This window comes from Mus caroli, chromosome 10 (genome assembly GCF_900094665.2).
Source record: "Mus caroli chromosome 10, CAROLI_EIJ_v1.1, whole genome shotgun sequence".
NCBI lineage: Eukaryota > Metazoa > Chordata > Mammalia > Rodentia > Muridae > Mus > Mus caroli.
Window position 1 is genome coordinate 6,277,833 of NC_034579.1, and position 24,707 is coordinate 6,302,539.

A 24,707-nucleotide genomic window follows, 5' to 3' on the forward strand; every position below is an offset into this window, starting at 1 on the left:
GTATCTAGAGGCATAGATCTAGAAGTATCTAGAGGCATAGATCTAGAAGTATCTAGAGGCCTAACTAGTATGTATATTTAATGATAAGTTAAAAACACATTTAACACTGGAACTGTAAGAGAGCTAACTGAGCAATCATACAGCTTTGAACAGTCACAAGCAACAAATTAGCACAGGCTGTTTCTTTTCACTTATTAAAGCAGATAAAATTTTAAGACAGGTGATATGCTTCTCACATGGAAATTTAAGTGTTGATAAAAAGATATACCAATATGCCATCTTATTTTTATTTTTAAAAAATCATAATTATTAACGGAAAAAAAAAACTAGATTACCGGAAGTGGGAGATTTGCAGCGATCCTCTGGGACAACAGTCCCTTCGGTGATATCACACAGGCCCGCTGAAAGGGAAACCAAGAGCACATGAGCCCACAGCAGTTTATACAACTGGCCGCCTACTTATAGGGGCACTTTATTAAGAACCACTTGAAAGCAGATTAACAGACTATGGCAGTGATGGACCTTGCAATGGGAACACTCTGGCAATAAAATATATTCAACTAATTCAGCTGTAGCCCGCTGCACTAGGGATGTAGAGACTGGGTATTTGAGTGAGGTCCTCTGTTGTTCTTTAAGGATTCCAGACACAATGCAGGATTTTTCAAATGCCAGGGGTATGCAGACATATGACACGTTCTTTTAAATTTTGCAAGGAAGAAGAAACCCTTAAGCTTGGTGATTTTTTTTTCCCCAAAAATTCTCAAATTAATTTCTAAATAGTTTTCCTCAAGTAATTTTTGACCATATCACTTACACATTTTAAAACAGTTATGAAAATATTTTTTATCTCTTACATTTATATTTCACATTACTTATCCTATACAGTATCCCTCTTTAAAACTATAATATTACATATTAAAACCTCTTAACAAAGACTTTTCTCAACTAGATATGAATTATATAAATTATATATGATCCATACTATAAGTTAGCCTAAATCATTATAAAAAAACTGCAAAGTATTTTATGAGGAGGTAAAGAGGAAGGATTAACTAAAATGTAGGAGTATGAAAAGCCATATGGAGAGCTGTTATATCATAACTGAATAGTAACAATAATAAAGAATGTAAAGGCAGGTCTCCTGAGGAGGGGAATGATGCTACTCCCAGAAGCCAGACTACTAAACAAAAATGCCAGTATCATGTGAGAGGCCTTCCTATGAGCTGCTGGTCTGGAAAGTGCCAGAATCCCATCCCTACCCGAAATAGTACAGGTCATGCTATTCTGAGATGCCTGCCAGAACTAGATGAGAAGACATCGCATACTTCAACTGCACAGAAACCAAGCAGGAATGGAGCTTCCTCCCTGCAGGCTATCATTTGTAGCACTGGAAAGTGCTATGTGGGCTTCTAGGGAACAGTCACCATGAATCTTACACAGCTGCCCTTCTGAGCTACAGGGCTGACCTGCCAGGCACGGTGTGAAACACTGGCAACTCTCATGGGGTTACCGCACAAACAACGTCTAATTGGATTTGCGGTCTACTCTACAGGAGGAAATCCATGCTTGGGACTCTAAAATTAGAGATCAAAACTCTGTGCCTATGTAGAATGTATGTGTCTATGTGCACATGTGGGTTTGTGTTTATGTGGGTCTGTGTGCATATTCATACACACAGGTGTGTGTATGCGTATCTGTGTGTATGTATGAATGTGTGTCTGTGCATACGTATTATCTGTCTGCTCATGTGTGTGCGTGTGTGTGTAATCTATTACTGTTGCTTTGTTAAGTTGATATAGTGCCAAACTGTTTTTTTTTTTCTTAAATTTTATTTACTTAATGTATGAATGCTCTGCTGAGTATACAACTGCATGCCAGAAGAGGGCATCAGATCCCAATACCGATGGTTGTAAGCTACCATGTATTTGCTGGAAATTGAAATCAGGACTTCTGGAAGAGCAGCCAGTGCTCTTAACCCCTGCTCAGCCCGAGACAGAACATCTGTGCTAATTGCACTCAGGCTTAGGGAACAGTGTAGAAGTGTGAGCAGAAAGAATACAGAGCTGAAAGTGAGGGGCCAGTGCTGTCAACTGCTGTCTTCTGAGCATCAGATTGTTGTTGGATCCAGGAACTCACAGGACCTCACACGACTGGGCCCATCAATATCCCATGAGAGGTGTAAAAGGGGATCAGGAGGCCTCACTACTCTTTAGAGTAACAGGCAGCTAGGATTATTGAGATAGAGGGGGCATATGTCTCATTGCTTTAGTATTTTGTTCAAGTAAATAACCTGCCCTGCCCATGTTCATGAAAGGAACTAAATGTACTGGGATAGGCCGATGGATGGAAACACACACACACAAAGACACAAAAATACACACAGATACATAAGACACACAAAAAAGATACTCACAGATACACACACAGAGACATATAAATAGATACACATACATACATAGATACACAAGCACACACATGTACACATATACATGCACACACAGACACACATTACAAACTTACATACATATACACAAAAACATACATGCAAATGTACATGCATGAGCACACACATGCATGCATACACAGAGATCATTAAAATAGGAGGGAGATTACTGGGAAGTTTGGATTAAAGCACATTAAAGTTTCAGAAGAAGTCAGGTGTCAGAACCATGTCTGGGCATGGGAACAGTATCTGCTTTCCTATTATTTAAAAAAATGACAATCTTATAATTGCTATGGATGCTAAGGAACTTTTATGGTTATAAATTTTCAGACAATCTGAGTACCAAATTTCATTTACCAAATGTATTTTATAGGTTAAATTATGTATTATCTATTTTCATTCCTGACTGAGAAACAGTGTTTTTAAAAATCCTCATTATTTAAGAGATCCTGGTTTTAAAAATTCTAGTACTTAAAGTTTTAAGACAATAGGATTAATTTTAGGTTTGTATTTAACCTGGCAAAATACTTGTTCATATACATGAGCCCTTGAGATAGGACTACAATTGAAGACTTCTAAATGGCAGTGATAATCTATAAGCAAAATATACTTAGTCACAAGTATTTACAATAGTAACTTTGGGGATTTTAATCTCTCAGTATTTTTGTTAACACTACATTTTCAATGCACTATCAGTTCTACAGAACCTCAGAAACACTGTATAATAAAGTATTTCAGGGGCTGGAGCGATGCCTTGGTCAGTTCTGTGCCTGCTCCACAAGCATGAACTCAAATCTGAACTCGGATCCCACAACCCATGCCGAAGCCAGGTGGGAGGTACCTGGGATGTAAGGAGGTACCTGATAAGTTGTGGATCTCTGGAGCCTAGACAAATCAAGGAAGTCCAGTTGTTTTGAGGCCACAGTTCCCTAAACCCCTAAAGCAACAAATCATTGAAGAAGAAACTCCATATACACCAATGCACATGTTCATACACACACATACCTAAAATTATCATTTTAAAATAGAAAAGATTAAGAGGCCCAATGGAAAAAAGTGGGCTGATACAACTTAATATGAATGTTAAATACCGTGTTAACAGATGAGATAAAGACAACAAACACCACAGCCCCCTCCTTCCCTCTGCTCCTGCTCAGTATCAGTCTCCTCCAACCCTACATACCTACATGGTAGAGGTACGAATCTATCACTGTGTCTCTTTACTTCCTCTTCCTCCTGTCTGCCTTCCATCCCCTTCACTCGCTACCTGAGTCACACAGCAAGTTGTGGTCAAAGAAGTCACATGTTTGCCAAGAGTGTGGCCATCACCATGTGGGCTGTGCTCAGTGTGCTCGCTCTCTTTTGTACTGCACGACCTTCCTGGGGAGCAACCACAAGATAGGATGCTGAGCTGCAGGAAAACCCTGACAGTAAAATCCACACAAACAACGAAAGTCAGAGCTATAGTTTCTAACCTATCCTGCTACCAAGTGCAAGAGCTACCCTTTAAACAGTGCCCATTTTAGTAAGTTTGTCTTCTCTTTCAAATATCCAAAGAAAAAATGTAATTTGCTATTTAAAATACTTAACAGTGGAATTATGAGTAAACTATCTACCAGAGTGTGTACTCTATACTAGGCATGCCAAGTCATGAAAACTAGCATGGCATTGCTACAATAAAACTTCCTGAAACCTCAGGTGGTGGGTCAGACTTGTTCACAGACAGCAGTTTGCTAAGTCAGGTTATGTCAATCAATCATGAACATTGTCACGTTGAACTAGGGACTTTAAGTCAATGGTGATGGTCTGGTTTGAAAAAATATCACAGAATTCAGCATTAAATACCTATTTCACTTCATGAAACATGCAGTTATCAGATTTAAAAGTAAATGTTGCACATGGGAGAAGGCTTAGCAGATAAAGTACTTGTAAGCCAAGCCTGACAATCTGAGCTCAATTCCCGCCCAGTGCAGGTAATAAGGCAGGAGAGAAACAACTCTATACATTTGTCTAGACTCTCACACTGCATGCTATAAAAACAATAAAAATTCATTTTCTATAACTAATTATGTATATTCATCTATTGGATGTATGCATAAGTGCATGTGGTGCACACACATATAAGTTTGAAGGGCGAATGTTAACATCAGTTGTCTTCCCTCGTTTTGCTCTCCACCTTAGTTTTGGATACAGAGCCTCACTGAATTCATCAACGGCTGCTGGGTTGGATGGTGAACTCAAGGGATATGCCTGCCTTCTTCCTCTGGGTACTGCAGCTATGGACACATGCTACAGCAGCTAGCCTTGCATGGGTACTGGGGATCACAACAGGAAATTTCTTGACAAGTCCACTTGCTAGATCTGTACTTTGCTATAATCTGTCTTTGTGAGCCCCTGCTGGTATCTGCTAACCACCTCCAGTTTAAGACTTTGAGAAAAAAAAATGTCACCACTACTGTTGTTGTTGTTGTTGAGAGAATCATGTGGTGGCAGGATGTTTGCATGCCATGGTACATATGGGGAGGACAGAGGACAGTTCTGTGGAATTGTTCTGTCTTTCTAACTTTCTGTGGGATACAGAGATTAAACACGGGTTTCCAGGTTCCCACAGGGAGCACCTCTAGCTACCTAAGTAGCCCAATCACCTCCATTTTCTTTTTTTTTTTTTTACTAAGTTGTATTTATTTGTTATATTTTATGTGTCTGGGTGTTTGGCTGCATCTATGCCTGTGTATCATTTACATGCAGTGCCTGAGGCAGGTGGCTGTGAGCTGCCATGTGTGTGCTGGGAACTGAGCCCAGATCCTCAAAAAAGCCAGAGTGATCTTAACCACTGAGCCATCCCAGTCCCCCATCTCCATTTTCTTTACACTGGCAGCATCAGCTACACAGCAATTCTTGAGCTACAAGTAATTTGTTTATCAAATTCACTGATTTTTACAAGCTTTCACCTTTATCAATTTAGGCACTTTAAAATTCCCTTCTCTTAACATCCTTTTATGCCACATAATTATCCTTATTTCAGTGAAGTAACTTGGGCTGTAATTTCTGTTAGTTTTTAAATGTCTCAGAAGGAAAAGTCATTGCTAGTATTTAATGGAAAGCCGAGAAATTTCAACTCTCGGTTAAAACCACCCCTTTTTAATTGGGTTCCTAACTCTACCACGTTTTCTTTAAGGGCAAACAGTGCTTTACTTCCTCTTAGTTAGAGGTGTGACTTTGTTACCGTTTGACATTTTGCTTACAGGCATAGGTAACATTTAAATGCGTCTTTTTCTTTCATGTGCATGCATGTGTATATGTGTACGAGGAAGCACTGTGTGCAGTACACACCTGAGGTTGTAAGACAACTTGTGGGAACTCATTCACTTGCTACACTTTTGGGTTCAGACTTGAACCTAGGCCATGAGGCTTGGCAACATGTGTGTTACCTGATAAGCTATCTGCCAACACCCCTTTTACAATCTTGATTCCGAACATATTACACTGAACACACATATTTCTTATAATTTCACTTTTTATTGCTTCAATTACTCTCTGTTCACCTGATCTGAAGTATTAAAGGGTAAATTCTAGAAGTCATTCTAAATTTTAAATTAAGTACTTCCTTCCTTAGGTGTTTTGTTGAAATCTCACTGCACGGACAGGAGTCATCACACCATCCTGATATACATGCTCTTGTCCATTAACCGACTATGCTCAAGTGCTGCAGTGCTCATGGTCAAGGAGTCCATAAAGGTGCAGATGCTAATTTCTTACAAGAGCTGTAAACTGCTTTGATGAACCATGCCGGATCACCAACAGGGGCGGGATGAGTACACAACAGCAAGACATTTAGAAATAGAGTATGTACAGAAATATTAATTGTTTATTTTAGTGCTAGTGATAATCTTGCTATGCCTCATACTAAAGACAAAAAAACAAAATATACAGAAGGTCTGAAATGGGCTCAGATATTCACTTGGGTCTACCATCCCTGTGACAGTTTTACAGTTTTATCTCTAGTAGTAATTCAGCTATAATGTAATAGTTAACATATTCAAACTTCAAATGATAATATTTTATCTCTTAAGCAAACTAATAAATGACCTTAGAGTCTTATTCAAAATAGACTATATCTGCTGATAGAAAATTCAATTCTCCATTCAAACTGACCTTTTAAAAACATTGAAGAACAGTGTAATAGTACCTGTGCTACAGATCAAGAACTTGCTACAAAAAGAAAAAAAAAAAAAAAAACAAAAACAAAATGAGGGAAAGAAGAAAAAATAAAAAGGCAAGCAAGCAGCAAGCAAGCCAGCTAGGTGCCACAGTATATGTCTGTAGACCACTGCTGCTGTGTGTGTGTGTGTGTGTGTGCGCGCGTGTGCGTGTGCATGTGCCACAGCGTATGTCTGTAGACCCACTGCTGTGTGTGTGTGCGCGCATGCCTGTGCATGTGTATGTGCCACAGCATATGTCTGTAGACCCACTGCTGCTGCTGTGTGTGTGTGTGTGCGCGCGTGTGCGTGTGTAGGTGCCTGTATGGGAGAGGTGGTGGTGTAGGCAGGTGTACTTCTTCACTCACTAACTGTTTACTTTTAAGACAGGGTTCTAGCAGGCTAACCCTGAGCTTTTGGAGATCCTCAGGCCTCAGACTCTGACACCCGAAAACTGTGGGCATGTACCCCAACACTAATTCATTAGTACAATAAAAGAATTTTAATACAAATTAATGTACAGTTAATTTTATATGAAAAATAAGTAAGACTTTTTTGGGATTAGAGGCACAAATATTCTCAAGATATGGGAACCATTTAAAAATTATTTTAAAAATTATTAAAAAATATTAAAAATAATTAGCCCTCCTTCCTCTCCCTTCCATAAGGCAGAGCCTCTTCTATCCTGAGGATATGTATATGCCCAGGCCTAAATTTTTAACTTTTATTAAGAAAACTTAATTAATGATGAAGTGAGGCATAATTACAATGGGAAATATTTTAAACTAATAAAAATTTCAAATAGTTCTCACATGCCTAGTGTCTAATTTTTCCGTATAAAATGAAGCAAATAAGAATATAAATGATATTATTGGATTTATGAAATAAAGTAGGAATGTAGTAAAGTTTAAGAAAAAGTTTAATGGTATAATTAGACTTGCTGCTATCCTTAGAAAGTATGGACATCTAATTATCAGCAATTAGGAATATAAACTTCCTAAAGTATAAAGGGGGAATTAATTTTAAGACTAGTACAATTTTTATGTTTGTAAAATCTGATTTTTTTGTTCTCCAGAAAAAACTATCATGAAAATATAGTTTTAATACTTTTTTTAAAAATTTATTTATTTATTTATTTATTTATTTATTTATTTGTTAGTACACCATTGCTGTCCTCTGACACACCAGAAGAGGGCATCAGATCCCATTACAGATGGCTGTGAACCCCCATGTGGTTGCAGGGATTTGAACTCAGGACCTCTGGAAAAGCAGTCAGTGCCTTAACCTCTGAGCCATCTCTCCACCCCCCAATATTCTTGTATAAATATTTTTGCCTTTGCTTTATAAAGAAGTTGGGTTGGGGCATACTGTTTAAATAGTTGTTATGAGATAAATCTAAATAATGGGTTTAGTCTTAGATACAAAGTATTTTAGTAAGTAAAATAAAGAGGCAGCAGTGATTTTACAAAGAACAAAAGTGTCAAGACATAAATGACTTACTTATGACGGAAGAGCGGAGTTTTTTCACAGATTCAGAATACAAGCTAGAAAGGCCGCACATGCAAGGAGTCCCAAGCAGCATACCTCAGTGAGCCATGAGGGGGAGGGAAAGAAACGAGACAGACACTAGATGGCATGGTTGGAACAGAGTTTCTACTGAAGATAACACGACAAAATGATCCGACTTACAGACAAGAAACAAACTCAGAAAAGAAAAGCACAGCCATTAAGCAAAATGATAGAAAAACCTAATATTACCTTTTCTGTTTGTTTGTTTTTTAGATTTCTCATGTATTATAATCTAGGTAGCTATTATTAGCCAAAGTGTACTGAGAGCAACTAAACAATCTCAGAGAGAATTTGTTATGTGTGGGGTGGTGTGTGTGTGTGTGTGTGGTGGTGGTGGTGGTGGTGGTGGTGTGTGTGTGTGAATAAATACTTGTGGTGCTGTATATCAAGCTTTGCAGATGTTGGACAAATATTCTACCCCTCTGACTGCTCTGAATGAATGAGAACTTTAATTCCGCTGAGAATGTTTAGACAGTTCTCCACACAGTGTTCCAGTGCTCACCAGGATTCACTCCACCAGGAGGACTGAACCAAGCCTAAGTAGGCTTCTCCTTAACCTGTAGTCTAGCTGGGAAGGCCCACAGGAAAACTAAGCTCACAGTTCAATTATTGCTGGAGGTCTCATTAGTATACCCCATATGCTACACATATAAAGTTATTTGCTGTATATCATAAAGTGAAAACAGGCAAGGAGTGCAGGATACCTAGGTAGAAATACTTGTACTCTATGCACTGAGAGGTATCAGCATTAAAACCTTTAACATTAACACTAGATACTTAGCAAACACTGAAGAATGCTAGAGATATTTTTTAATCGGTATGTAATCACCTCTATGGCCACACTTTCACACAAGGAGCCATTGCTTTGACTTAAATAGTTAAAAATCAATAAGTGGCTTACAAGAACCAAACAATAAAAGTTAGAAATCTGTTTCTTCTCTGAATAACTGGAAATGTATTCCTAGCATCACGCTCATTCTCTCCGGCCATTAAATCCAACCCTAGATGATTAAGAACAAGAACTAAGATGCACATCTCTCCCTAGATTTGGTTGTTCAGTTCAGGTCACCTGGGCTGCTGCTTTTACCGGAAGCGCTAGCAGACACGTGGGTCACGTGATGCGAGTGCTCCCAGCAGTTAAAGGTCAGTGAGCTTTCCTTTTCTGTTTACCTCCTGAAGGCTGTCGAGATTTCCGGGGCGAGCGAGGTTCTCTCCGATAAGGATCATTTGAGCCGTAAAGTTCGATGGTGCTGAGGTTGAGCAGTACTGCTTTCTGGAGGTAGTCAACCATGGCGATGCCGTTACAGTTGCCGAAAACCACCCTGGCAACAGGAAAAGCAAACAAGTTATTACGAGGAAATGTGAACTATCAAGCTGAAGAAAATAGGGGAATGGGTTTTTCAGAAAAATATTTATTCATTTACTCTGCGTGTGTTATGTGGAGCTCACATATGGAGGTTAGAGAATGACCCTTGGGAGTTGGGTCTTTCCTTCCACCTTGGAATCTGGGGATTTGCCTCAGTTGCCTGAGACTAAAGACAAGTGTAGGCACGGGAAAACAGAATGCATGGCCCTTCTCAAGGAACTGATCACATGTCTATAGACATCACCTACAATGTTAAACCAAGTACTAATACCATTTTTAAGAATATTTCACATAGAAGATGAACTAAGCAATGTAACACCTATTTTCTGCCCCTCGAAAAATGGAATTACAGATTGGTGTAACTAAAGTTAATTCTTCTGTCAAGATAAAAAGGAAGTATTATTCTTGGGAGGCTCCCTTTGAGGTGTGGAAAATACTTTCCTCCTTACAGTTTAGGGACTATAATGGAATCTCGTGTGAATGAAGGCTTCTTATTCTGTGTAAGCGCTCCTGAGGCATGTGGAAGCTGGCACGCACAGAGGAGTCACCTTCACAGTCAGAGTATGGATAAGGCTTGGAAAAGCAGGTAATGAACTCAGGTCCAGATGGTGACACCATGCAGGAGTGCACAAAGGGAGCAGAACGTTGGAGTTTTCACTTGAAGCTTTAAATATGAGTCTATACTTTATGTAGTCTTGGCAACTAATTTAAATTTAAAACATACAGAAAGTTTAAAAACTCCCACAAACAACCCTACCCAAGAAGACAAGTCCTATAATTAATCAGTTAATTTTAAGTACTTTTCTTGTTTTTAATCTATTTGCTTTTTTATTTGAATGGTGATGCTCACTAAAGCATTAGAAGCTTGTACTCTTCTGTTATAAAGCAGCCAATGAGAGATAACAGAGAGGCCTCTAGCTTACAAGCAGTCAGGGTTGGACTCCAAGAGACGGACAGAGGGTTGATAGTGACCGGGCGGGGTGGGAGGGAGGACAAGTATCTCCTTAGCACTGCCCCTGAGGACAAAGATGGACTATGCAGAATAAACACTTCAGTAACGAGACAGTACAGAGGCAGTTTCTTACTGTAATGCTGAAAATTTAAAAATAAAAAAGACCTAACACAAGCTTTATCTCTACAACAAAGCATGAGAACACTTTCAGCTGTGTGCAGATAGAACCTCGTTAAAGCCACCGCTATGCCCTTACTATCTGCACAAGTTAACTTTGGAGGCAGAAAAAAGAAATGGCACTGTTAACTACAGAATCCATATATACAGTCTTAGGCTAGAGTCTAAGAGAAGCTGAGAAAACTGTTTCTGTGGGAACACAGTGAAAAGGGTATACTGACTGTGGCAATGTATCTCCAACGTGTACTGGCCCTTCCTTTGTAGTCACAGAACATAGCCACAGGATCTGTTTAAAACATGACCATGTCCCGAATAAAGCACCAAATAAAGTATGAAGTTATAGTTGCATGGGGACATTTCAGGTGACGATACAACAAATCCTAAGCTTTTATACTTTTATAACTTAAATCCAAATTATTTAGGGAAAAGTATAAAGAGACTGAGGAAACAAAACAAGAGCAAAGCTCTTCCTACTTACAGTCCATAGGAAGAGTTGAGTGCCAGGCTGGTGATCTGCTGCGGGGGTTCGCCACCCACCCACACCAACTGAATGACTAGCTCTGTCTGATAGCCTGGAGACTGTTTAAGTGGGGAGTTTTTAACTCTGAAAAAAGAAAGAAAGAAAGAAACAAAGAAAGGAAGAGAGAAAGAGACATTAGCTTTAACACTTTTCCAATTACCTGATTGTCCTATGTACATTAAATCATATATGGCCATTCGAGAATATCTTTATATAAGTAACAATACCAGATTTCCTGAAAGGTAAAAATCAGAACCTGTGTTCTAGAAGTGTTTGACCTCGCAGTAGACAGGAACACATGCCACATGCCTAGGTGACAGAAATCCCCTACCTAAGAAATGAGTGGCAGACCACGGCTATAAAGACAGGAGACCGCTAAGATGGAGAGGAGAAAGCACATGAGGACGAGAAGAGGACAGGGAGAACGGAGCAGGGAAAGGCAGGCCAAAGGATGAGCAAAAGCAAGAACAAGAAACCAGAGAGGAAAAAGTTTAAAATGCATGAAAACATAAAGCTTAAAATCACAAGAACACGCTATGGAATTCAAACCAAGCAGGAACAACTGGTTCTTAGTGGGTGACTAATTTACCACCTAAACCTAAGCAGAGCGTATCTCTGAGTTCTGAGGCTCATTTGGTGGATAGATGCTGTACACAGTAGGAGACAAGGTAAGCCAATTAGAACATTCTTTTGGTTGTTCTGACAGGAAATAATATTTTACAGTAGATTTAGAATACATTATGAGGTTAGACTTGATATGGCTTATAAGCCTTGGAAAGATATCAACTAATTTTTTATTGTCTGTGCATGATGTTCACACATACAGGCAAAGAGGACAAGTTGCAGGAGTTCTTTCCCGCTATCATCCAGAGCCAAACCTAGGTCATCAGACAGGAAGTAGGCACCTTTAGTTGCTGGGCCATCTCAGCAGCAGAAATCTTAGAGTGATTTTAATGCTCTGTAACAAAGAAGGTATCCAAAATTCACTAAATAAATGAATAAGCAAGAGGTTGAATGGAAGAGATGAGAAATCACAGCAACTCTACATTCAATGTACCTAAATGCATGCATTAGGAACATCACTGTGAAAGGTTAGTTTCAGAGAATATCTGGAAAATCTAGGAGATCGTATGGATCCATACATCAAATACCACTCAGCAGACAGGTTTTAAACAGCCAAACCTCACAAATAAAGTATATCGTCATGCTAAACTTGTACTGGTGAGTCTATGATACTAGAGAAGGGGGTAAGGAAGGAGTTTATGGCAATCAGAGACTGAGGAAAACATAGATACAACACTCACCATGCATGTTATTAGCAAACTTCATGTGAAACAAAAATATGTAAGCAATAAGACCAATTTATTTGCATGTGTAACTATATTTTAAGCTGGGAGTGGCTTAGACTGCACTCTTGCAAGTCAGGTCTTTAACAATTCTTTTGCTCCTCCCTTGGAGTGCCAGAGTCTAAGAGACAGGAAGAAGACCACTCAATGTTAAGTGGCCTGCAGCTGCACTAAGCTGCAGGGGTTTTGAATTTTGCCGGTACCTCTGAAGTGAGAAGGACTAAGACACTTCTTAGTAATGTGCTGAAAAAGAAGAGGTCATAGCTCTGGGAGAATGAGTCACTGTGCATACAGTACTAGGAACTAGACTGCAGTCACCCTGGTTAATCTGTAGGTCCTCAGAGCTGTACTCTGCTGAGACATAATTTCTGACAGCTTTTGGGGAACTGACCAATAAACACCTGCATTAGTCAATTGCAAGGAATTAACATTACAATTGAGGTATCTGACCTCTGATCAGAGGCAGCCTTGACACAGAAAAACGCTCAGATTCCAAATGGCTATTCTTGTTTGAAGTAGGCACAGAAGGCAAGCCTCCAGGAAGCACTCCTGTGCCTGGTATACACAATGTGCATTCTGGATCAGGTTCTCAAGAACAGGAGTAGGTCTTACAGTAGTAATTTTAAAAGCATACACAAGACACACTTAAGGCTTGTGATGAGAACACACAAGGCTCATTGTATGGGACTGAAGAAATGGATCAGCAGTTAGGAACACTTGAATTCTTATAGAGGACCACAGTTCAGACCACAGGACCTATGCCAGGCAGCTAACAACTGTCTGCAAATGCAGCTTCAGGTGATCTGATACCATTTTATAGCCTTCACAGGCACCTATACCCATGTATACAGAGAAACACACAGATACTGGCCTACATGATAACCAAATGCAAATAAACTTTTTAGAAACTCTACTGTGCTAAGAAATGAAAAAAAGGTAATTAAGGAAATAACAAACAGAAAACTGTCTAAATAACTTGATACAAAATCTCTAATTGTATACTCTGTCACTCCAAGGGAGGAGCAAAAGAACTGTAAAAGACCTGACTTGCAAGAGTGCAGTCTAAGCCACTCCCAGCTTAAAATATAGTTATACATGCAAATAAACAACAAATTAAGAAACCTGGGCTGGTGGGGGTAATATTTAGGAAAAGGAGGACTGACTCCTATAATCATTTTAACCTTTATGCTTGCTCTTTTGCTATGTATGAATGACTCTGCATGTGGCTTTGTGGTCATCCATGTGTGCGCATGTTCGCATGCAAACACATACAGACACACACAGACAGACAGACACACACAGACAGACAGACAGACAGACACACACACACACAAATTTAACCAAAGGAGAAATGACAGAAGCTAGATTTTAAAAACAGTAAGTGGGAAGGACTGATACAATTTTGTCTATTATCTGTTTAAGATTTTAATATTTTAAATATGCTCAACTTGCTTACTTGTTAAAGATATGCAGTAGAACTTTTATAAAAGGTTCCATAATTTGTACAAATACATTTTAAAATGTCAAATCATATTTGGAAGTGTCACAATTAAAAAAAGAAACAAGTACTTTGTAAAGGGACAATTACAATACATAAATAAAAAAGCATAAAATTAGATTGGTAAAAGGGGCACATAAGACAGCTCTGGTACTGTGTCTTTCAAACAAATACCCAGCTATGTAGAAAGGCTCGGTGGGACTGATGGACTCCCGAGTGAGCGTGCGCTGCAGATGTGAGCTCTGCCAGCTTGAGGACTGATGCCTCAAAGCCATGAAGAGGGCAGGGCCTTTCCCTGGTCAATTACAGATGCCTGTTACAGTGACTAAAGAAGTCATCTACCACAGCTCCTCTTCCAGATGACAGCAGCCTGAGACACTCCCCACAGAGCCCCTCTACTGAGAGTAGTCAACTGCATTCTCATTTATTTATGCAAAGCAAGACTTTTCCAGCTGTGGGTGCTAACTTTTCTGTATGTATGCCTGCTGTTTCCAGCTGTGGGTGCTAACTTTTCTGTATGTATGCCTGCTGTTTCTTCATTCCTTGCTCCTGGTCAACTCATTCCCAAAGCTGTGAGATCTCAAGATTAATTATATTTCAACCTTTTTTTTTTTGGTTATTTCTTCCTTTTAGATATTTGTCTTTTGGATTTCAGACCAAAATGATATAGTTAACAAATATACAAAGATTTTTACCTTTAGATTACTAAAATGGGGAAAGTAGGAGTGATGGTTTGAATATGCTTGGCCTAGGGAGTGACATTCTTAGGTGTGGCCTTGTTGGAGGAAATGTGTCACTGTGGGCATGGGCTTTAGCTGCCTTGAAGCCAGTCTTCTCCTGCTTGCCTTCAGAATAAGACGTAGCACTATCAGCATCACAGTCTTCCATTTTCCTACGAGGATGGCCCACTAAGCCCCACTTAAAGGATCCCACTGCTTTCCAAATCCAAAGTCCTTAAAACCAGTACCAACTTCTGTCTTAGTTAGGGTTTTACTGCTGTGAGCAGACACCATGACCAACTCTTCTAAGGACAACATTTAATTGGGGCTGGCTTACAGGTTCAGAGATTCAGTCCATTATCATCAATGCAGGAGCATGGCAGCGTCCAGGCAGGCATGATGCTGGAGGAGCTGAGAGACATGTACTAGTTCACTGCTGATAGGATATTCTACTAAAAGGCTAGTTTTCCTTCTCTAATATATCCCGGAATATAGATTGTGGCAATCACTGAAAACCAGTTTGTTAATGAGATACTATAATACTTGCAAAGTGTTCAAACATTAACTTTTAAAAAATAAATGTGTGAATGAGGCAGGAGGATCATGAATTCAAAGCCAGCCTTGTCTACAAACTGATGCACAGTCTCTAAAGAAAGAAACTGAGCAGAGAAAGGAAGGAAATGGTTGTTTTGCATCACTATTATTACAGTCGTTACAGTCCTACTGAAGTGCAGTTCTACAGAAGTCAGGTCATTACTTTATGATATGCTTTACCATGATTAATCTATACTTTAAAAATCATGTTTTACTTTCTCTAGCTCAGAAAGTGCCCAAGGAGCTGAAGGGGTCTGCAACCCTATAGGTGGAACAACAATATGAACTAACCAGTACCCCCAGAGCTCGTGTCTCTAGCTGCATATGTAGGAGAAGATGGCCTAGTCGGCCATCACTGGGAAGAGAGGCCCCTCGGGCTTGCAAACTTTATATGCGCCAATACAGGGGAATGCCAGGGCCAAGAAGTGGGAGTGGGTACGTTAGGGAGCAGGGTGGTGGGAGGGTATAGGGGACTTTCGGGATAGCATTTGAAATGTAAATGAAGAAAATATCTAATAAAAAATTGAAAAAAAATCATGTTTTACAACTCTATTGTAATATAAACCTATATTTTGAGATGCAACTATATCTGACACTAAGATTATTAAGAATTTCTAATCATTTAGTGAAGAAAACCCATACCAGACATACAAAGCTCAGATACATCCTCACACCAAGCACACATCCTCTGTTGTCTCCACACCCACACCTCAACCTGATGAAGTCAACAGGACTATTTCTCCACACAGCCTCCTCAGACAGCTTAGTCAGTATCAGGAGACACAACTGCCTCTTAGGCTACATGATATCATTGACTTTATCAGAAATTAAGGTGATATTTTAAATCATCACTTGGAAAATATTTTATTTCTTAATGTACTGAAGAACATTGAAGGAAAAGAATAGTAAAATCATTAGATGGCCTTGCAGAATCCAGTAATAAGTTTTGGGTGATCAGATTCTAGATAAATGTCTTATGCATGTTTCCAACATTAAAACAGCATGGACTTCCCTGCCTCATAGGAGAAAGTGATAGGGTAGTTTACCTCTTACTTAATGCCAAATGTTACTTGCAAAAGAAATTGTTAGATAAAGCGTTAAGAGTACCAAAATAAAATGACTTAACAGTAGTATTTTATGTGAGCCAATGTCATAATGGCCACCACAGAAAACAAATTCTTACAAGTAACTCAAAACTGATTAACCAGTTTACATGCGTTAATTCCTATTCTTGTTGCTATGGTAAAGTAGTTGACAAAGGCAACTTAAGGAAGGGAGGGTTTGTCTCGGCTCCTGAGTGAGGGATACAGCCCATCAGGGTGAGTGTTACCATAGGCAGCTGGTAACACTGCAGCTCTGTTAGGGAGCAGAGAGACTGAGATTAGTGGTGCTCCACAGCTGGCTGCTGCTTCCTTCTCTTCTTTATTCCCATGGAATACAACAGTTAAGCAGGGCGAGTTTCTCATTGTACATTAGGCTGCTCTGGAAATGCTGACATTCTTAGAGGTCAGCCAGCAACTTTCACTCCAGTCATGTCCAAAAAAAGATTGTCAAGTATGACAAAGCTACTTGTTATTGTGACATCTGGACATATCACTTTTAAACAAAACAGCAGTTTCCAACCTGTGGGATTGAAAGACCCTTTCACGGGAATTGAACATCAGATATCCTGCTTATGAGATAGTTACATTATGATTCAAAACAATAGCAAAATTACAGTTATGAAGTAGCAAAAAAATAAATTTATGGTTGGGGGTCACTACAACACAAGGGGTGTATCAAAGGGTTACAGCATCAGGAAGCTGGAGAACCCCTGAAATACAACATTCATTCTGGTCCTCAAAGACTCATGAATAGCTGACATCACAAAATGAATTTAGTTTATCCTTAAAAGGTGAACCTCTTTGCCACAAATTTTCATAGTTCTAACACTGTTCTAAAGTTCAAATCCAAAGTCTCTTCTGATACTCAAAACTTCTAAACTTGTGAGTCCCTCAAAACAAAGGAAATAAAAAGATGCATACTTCTAATATACAGTGACACTATGAAAAACAGGGACTAGGAGACAATGAGAAAAGAAATATCAAAGCAAGACCAAATCCTAAGGGAGCCACCAAACCCTGAGGTTAGGTCTCTGGGACTTGTGGTCTCATTGTTTGGGCCCCAGCATCCCTGAGGAGACCCTCAACTTCAGTTCTGCCAGCATAAAGCCTGTAGCTTCTTTCCTGGACCAGTTCTGCTCTAAGCCTGCATCCTTTCTTTGTAGGCAGCCAATGCCTAAAAGATGGCACCGGTTAAACAACACCACTGCACAGGTGCTAGCCCTAATCTGGCGCCAACCCCTCCCAAGCAGGTGCATGCAAATTAAGGTGCCTGCAGACTGACCAATCCCAGGAGGACACAAAGCTTTTCCCTGTGCTGGGGTGTATATAAGGAGTCCTCCCTGGGTACCCGGGGTTCCCGTAGCATCGAGGTGTTCCTGCAATAAAGCTGTTGAGAAGAATCCGACCATGTTGCGTTTTCCTTGCCGAACGAGGTGGGCGCAACATTTCTTGGTGTAATAGAACATTTAATACAAAAGCTAAGGGTTTTGTTACTATTTTTTCCTGATGACTTTTTGGAGCTATTAACTGATTAGCAACTATTACACAGCAATTGCTAATGCTGGATGGTCCTAGAAATCTGACTTGTTCTGTTGTACTCTTCAAAACCAGAAGTGGGCCCTGGGTTGCATGTGTGAGGATAGGAGAAGGTGTGGACTAGGTTACAGTGGGCAGTAGGTTACAGTGGGCAGTAGGTTACAGTGGGCAGTAGGTTACAGTGGGCAGTAGGTTACAGTGGGCAGTAGGTTACAGTGGGCAGTAGTTAAGAGTCCAGGCTCTGTGTTCAGGTTATTGGCTAGAGGTAATAGTATGTCCTTGGTTATTAACTTATTGCCCATATTCTTTCAGTCAGCACAAAACCTAGAAAGCTCCCACCTACAGAGACACACTTCCTAGACCTGCTTTTCACGTTTATCTGAGAAGGCAAGGCCGCTCTGGTTTGAGAGGTGTCCCTTGTCATAGCTATTTTAAAGTCCAAATTATTCTAATTTTGTTGAAGATGACACAATTATTCCACGTTGTATGTAATAACATTGTGACCAATATTTTAAAATTTTACTTCATATAACTGGTAAAACTAAGGAAATATAAAATTACTTTACCAATACACATAAAAGATAAATTATATTTTCTCCACCTCTAAAATTAACAAAAACTAAAAACATAAAACCAAAACCATCATAGTAATATTTACAAATTTAGTGTTAAAGTAGTTCTGAGTAATAAAAGAATCAAAAATAAAAAATTCTGTAAGTTCCACTGTAGATAATAAATGCTGTAACTGTAGCTAAAAGGAGATGTGTGTTTCTAAGTGTGAGAGATAAAGAGGATGTGGGAGGAAGCGAGCAGGAGAGGAGGAGGCATAGGGAAAGGAGGGGTAAGCATGGAAAGGCAGTGAGGAAGTCAACTGGGACCCCGGGCACTACCCACATTTTGAAGGAAGCAATTCTTTGCTGTGCCCACTGTAGATGTGACCCTCATATCAGGTTTCCCTCTACCAACTTAGCAGTAACAGCAGCCCCACCCCCTGTTGTAAAACTAAAAATGTCTCTAGACGTCAGTACATATCCTGAAAGAGGCACGATCATCCTTACTTGAGAATCACTCATTTAAAGTCCATATGGTCAGGGTTTCAAGAACACATGAAGAATCTCTGTAAAGCATGTACTTTAAACATAACTGTGATCTTTCTTTAAGTCTGTTTGCCTTTTGGGGGGAGTGATGACCATTCTGATCACCATGTGCTTACTAGGAGAAGAGATTCTGGAAGGTCTACAGTAAAACGGATACAAGGCCTAGTTGTTTAGTTAGAACAAATGCTGACCTCTCTACTCTGAATACCGATGAAAAGGACTCTGTCCAGTCATGCAGCCCTGTGAGTCACACTGTCTTCATGGAATTCCGTGATTTTAAGTATTTACTCAAAGCTTTATTCCTCTGTGTCTTAAGAATTTAACCATTCAAAAATAGAAACTGAGCAGAAAATTGAAAACAAAAAAATTTATCTAATTTATCCCTGCATTCAACTAGTATGGTCTTAAAATGATGCAAAAATAAAGTCTTTTAAGTAACAATAAAGTGATGCTATGATTTGAAAAAAATAACATGGTGAAAATATGAGAACGCCAAATCCAAGGTGAGGGTGGAAGGAAGCAGAACCCTCGGAGGTGAGAGAAGAAAATGAACATACGCCACATTGAACCCAGATCCAGACTGAGACCATGGGTGACATGCAGTCAGCATACCTTGTTATTTTCAACCTTAGTCACCTAGGTGTGTGACACTAGAGTCAGCATCCTTAAACCATGAAATACCACAGGCAAACACAGGAGCACCCATTCTCATAGGAAACTGCGATTGTAACTTACTAGTGATTGTTATTTATCTAAATTAAGAGGTGCCAGATAAAGCTGACCCAAGCTTTGGCGACTTACTTTAAGCAAGGTACGTTATCACGAAGCCCGTCAGATGAGCTGCTGCTGGTAGACGGATGAGACTGAGGAGGAATGGGCTGAGGGTTGGAGCTGCCCACGGGGGTGGACAGAGGTGGAGGCTGCTCACCCTCTGGAGTATCCACATCATTTATTTCATATAACAGTCGAACTTCAAGCATCTGTCATAAAAGAATGGTTGCTTACCTATTTCTAATAGTTAATACTCATTGTATTATAATGTACCAGAAAGAATATTTTTAAAAGTTAAAAACAAGAAAAAATGCTATATTTAAATGTAAAAAATGTTTCGACTGAACTTGTAAAAACTTGTATACATAGGTGTGACCTCATACATGTACACAATACACATCCTGCCTTTCGAATATATTGAACACTAATAAGTTGATATTCCTTAAATAAAAGATGCAATATAATTAAGGATTCAGATAGTCCATTAAAAATATATATAAAGTGCTATTTTTGCTCAAAACAGGTGGTGATATAAATACTAATGTGCTTCCAAAATTTTTATACAAAAGCAACTGCAAACTGTTTACTAACTAATTTTTAAAAGCTTAGAAGTCTCAGACAATTGCCATGGCAGTTATGAGGTGATTACCGGAATGACTTCTGTAAGCACTTCCTGCTTGCTGAATCTATAGATGATGACATGGGCTGACACTCCAGCTATGCACAGCATCCTGCTCTCTGGGCACCAGGAGATGATCTGAATGGCATATGGATCTTCATCTACAATGTCTGTGTTCTGTCTGTCATCTTTGTTTCTTGACTTCTCAAATACTTTTGACGTTTTTAATTTATATAGTACTTGTAGAGTTACTAGAAAAAAAGTATATTACAAATTTTAGTTTAAAATCAAAAATTGCTAATCCTTCCCCGTCACCCCTTTCAGACATTTCTTGACCATCTCCATTTCTTTGTGCCAACCAATAATTTCTGTCTACCAGGGACCCAGAACCTCCATACTTTGCTGGGATTAGGAAGGTGTAAGTTCTAACCTGGCTAGGACCCACAGTGGGCAACACTTAGTGGCCATCTAAGACAAGGTCAAACATCTGCACATCAAGAGCTGTGATTATAGATAGCTACATTCTAGTGTAAAGTCACAAACATGAACAACCTAGACAATGTGCCTCCTACAGGAGCTAGCAACCCTAGCATAACAGACACCCAGAAAAATAATTTAACTACAGCATATTACAAGGATGTAAAAATAGCAATTATGAAAATACACAAGGACATTAAACAGGAACTGAATAAAAGTTTTGTCTGAAAGAACTGCAGGTACAAAAATGGAGAAGAGCCTGAGGAAAGGAGGTCCAGTGACAGACCCAAAGTGGGATCCAGCTCAAGGGGAGGTCCCAAGGCCTGACACTATTACTGAGGCTATGGTGTGCTCACAAAAAGGGGCCTAGCATGACTGCCCTCTGAGAGACCCAACAAGCAGCTGAAAGAGTCAGATGCAGATATTTACACTCAACCAATGGACAGAAAGCAGCTGACCCCTGGCCTGAATTAGGGAAAAGCTCGAAGAAGCTGAGGAGGAGAGCGACCCTGTAGGAGGACCAGCAATCTCCATTAACCTGGAACCCTGAGATCTCTCAGATACAGAGCCACCAACCAGGCAGCATACACCAGCTGATATGAGGCCCCCAACATATATATAGCAGAGGACTGCCAGGTCTGAGTTCAGAGAAGATGCACCTAACCCTCAAGAGACTAGAGGCCCTAGGGAGTTTAGAGGTCTCATGGGGTGGGGACATCTTCCTAGTGACAGGGGGGCAGGGAGGAGGTATGGGATGTGGAACAGTCAGAGGGTGGACTGGGAGAGGGATAAAATCTGGAGTGTAAAAAAAAAAAGATTAAATAAAATAAAATTTTTAAAAAGACTGACAATACGAACAGTTGATTGAAACAATGAAAGCGATTTGAGACATGAAAGTGTAATTTAATAAAGAAATAGTGAAACTAAAGAAATGCAAGCTGAAATAAAACTCAGGAAGTCAAACTAAAATCTCACCTAGCCCTCCTCTCAAGGCTCAAGGTACCAATGTACATACAAACTCACAGAGACTGTAATAGCTGCACAAGATCTACACGAGCTCAATGCACTGAGCCAGGCAAAGTTTCAGCATAAAGAAAGGGAAGCAGATACAAAGTCCAACCTTCATCAAAAGCTATTTGCAACTGATACCTGCTAGCAAAGAGAAAACAGGTATTCTCCAGTAGTGTGTCACGGGGTATGTCAACCACACTCCAGGGCAGGCTCCAAGCCTGTAAGTATTTGGTCAGTACAAATAGAATCCATTGTGTGTGTATGCCTGCTTTTTGTTTTCTTTTGGTATTTTTCATCCTATTTTTTTCTTTTATTCCTTAGTTATTTCTTATTTTAGGGGTGGGCAAGAAGTTAGAGGAGTTTGGAGGTAGGAAGGATCCAGGAGGAGTTGAGGGAGGGGAAAGAAGATGATTAAATATTGTACAAAAAATTGTAAATAAAAACCCAATTGAATTATTTAAAAAATCAAATATAATGGTTAATCATCATATCATGGAAGAAAAACAACCTATACATACCTAAACAATATTTCGATTTCTCTATCTATTTTCTAATATCTTATATACTAAGACATTTCCACCCTCACAAATGAATTAGATAACCTGAAGCAAAACTACAAAAGGAATTTGGCACAGAATCTTTGGTGTAAACATATGGAGAATATATTTTACTTCCTAAAATGACATTCTATATAAAAACATTCTCCCCAAAAGGCACCAGTATTATCAAGCATCCTTATAAAACACCAGCTATCCTGAGGTAAGGGATTCCCATACATGCTTGCTATAAATGGTCTCTAGCTATTAAGGCTGTATCTTCCCAATTTTGCTTCTGTCTAATCACAAGGTCTCCTTTACAAAGGCAACATAAACCTTTGTAGTATTAACTTAAAGTGGACATAAACATTTGATTTAAAATATATTTTCACTTCTATTTTTGACTGCTAAAGAGTTCTAAGATATCTTGAAAAGATGAGAACACTGTTGAGAATTATTATTCGATGTACTAATAACATTAAAATATCTTCACTGTTAAAAATTCTAAACTCACGTATTGAATAAGGCAGTGACTTAAGCTGGTGTCCTGGCACTTTGCGGTCTAAGGTGGTCTAAGGTACAGGCGCTCACAGCGCCCTGTACAAGGCAATGGCAGTGAGGTGCAACAAGCAAGCAAGAACTTACTTGCAGAAGCGTCCCAGAACTTCACCGACCCATCAGCATGCCTAGGACAAGCAAGACAGAGCAGTCACAAAGAGAAGAATAGAGAAGGAAAAATATCGTAACGTTTTAGCAAACTCATTCACTTAGATGAGTAAAAGGGAGAAATCATTGTAAATCAGTGAAATCTTGCAGGAAACTTTCCTATTATTTTGTAACATAAAAGAAAGCTTTACTGACTTAATGAATTACAATTCAAACTGTCATTAAGTATATTAACTATTACTGATTTAATTAGTAAGAATATACTGTTACTTACCCTGTAATAATTATTTCTGGGTAACTTTGAGCACCCAAGCCCCAATTACCGCCATTGATGGGCCATTCCTATAAAAAAAAAAAAAATTGAATGTTGACTTAGAAATATATATTCTTTATAGCAGATAAGTAGTATATAATGCATAGGTCTATTAGGAAGGTATAAAGACAGTACACATAATTTACTTCAAAAACATGATTTCCTAAAAATTTAACAATGTTATCAACACCTCAAGGAGACAAATTTAAGATAATAACATGTTGCATTAAACAGTGAAACTCAGGTTTGGTACCTTTTTGCTGTAACCTTGACGTTTCTGTCTAGCTCCAACAGAGTAAAGTGCAGGAATGAGATCCACAGGACAATCAGCAAAATATTCACAACATGTAACAGGGGACTCGTGTATACTCAAAGGGTAGGGATTCTCAAATATAGGGTATCTTTAACAATAGGAGAAAGAAAAACACATTAACAGATTGTAAGCTATGATTAACACAACCATAAAGACATTACTATCCATCCTACTAAGATTACATTGATTTAATTATGTAAATGTGTGAAAACAGTGAAGCGTTTTATTACAGAAGATGTTCTTTATCCACCAATAAACAGAAAGGCTGTGGTTGTAGCTATTATACACCACTGCTACACATAAGGTTGAATGCTACTCACACATTTGTCTCATGTGTTCCTCACACCTATTTTATGATACATTTTCCAGAACAACAGAGGCTTTGAGTAATTTGTTGGAACCACGTGAGCTAGAAAGTAGCTGAAGCAGAAGTTGAAACTACTGTGAATCAGTGAGCTATGTGCGTGCCAACCAAAATCCTTATCCTCTGCTGGTACAACTAACACAAACTTCAATTCTTTTTTCCTCCATCAATGTAAAAACTCATCCAATATTAAACCTGGAACACTTGTTTCCTGTGACAGTCAACCACAAACATAACGTGACTGGGCTGAGAGAATACTGGGCAGAGCACACTCATGTGTCTCTGGGGGCATTTCCAGAGAGGACTAATGGATGATGGAAGGCTCTCTCGGATGGAGCCATCTCATAAGGTTGCTCCCGCCCCAGTGGAATGACGGAGAAGCGGACCTGCTGCACCAGCACACTTGTCTGCTCTCTGGCTGCTGGGACACTGGGAGCCCAATGACTGCTTTATGATATCTTCCTGAAAAGATAAGAGGCTGCCCCATATGAGCCCAAAGCAGTGGACAGAATCCTCTC

At 39.4% G+C, this 24,707-nt stretch overlaps 1 protein-coding gene across 4 annotated transcripts in view; it reads right to left on the reverse strand.

Annotated features, from left to right (window-relative positions):
* The window catches only part of Stxbp5 (syntaxin binding protein 5), a 145,625-nt gene that overhangs the window by 31,133 nt on the left and 89,785 nt on the right, over nt 1–24,707 (reverse strand). For all 4 annotated transcript variants that reach the window (XM_029483001.1, XM_021173980.2, XM_021173979.2 and 1 more), the window contains 8 exons: nt 23,766–23,913; nt 23,474–23,541; nt 23,179–23,219; nt 20,540–20,760; nt 19,921–20,099; nt 11,185–11,310; nt 9,382–9,533; nt 336–401 (listed from right to left, as the gene is read on the reverse strand). In XM_029483001.1, the coding sequence (XP_029338861.1) occupies nt 336–401; nt 9,382–9,533; nt 11,185–11,310; nt 19,921–20,099; nt 20,540–20,760; nt 23,179–23,219; nt 23,474–23,541; nt 23,766–23,913 (1,001 nt within the window). The remainder of the gene's footprint in view (nt 1–335; nt 402–9,381; nt 9,534–11,184; nt 11,311–19,920; nt 20,100–20,539; nt 20,761–23,178; nt 23,220–23,473; nt 23,542–23,765; nt 23,914–24,707) is intronic.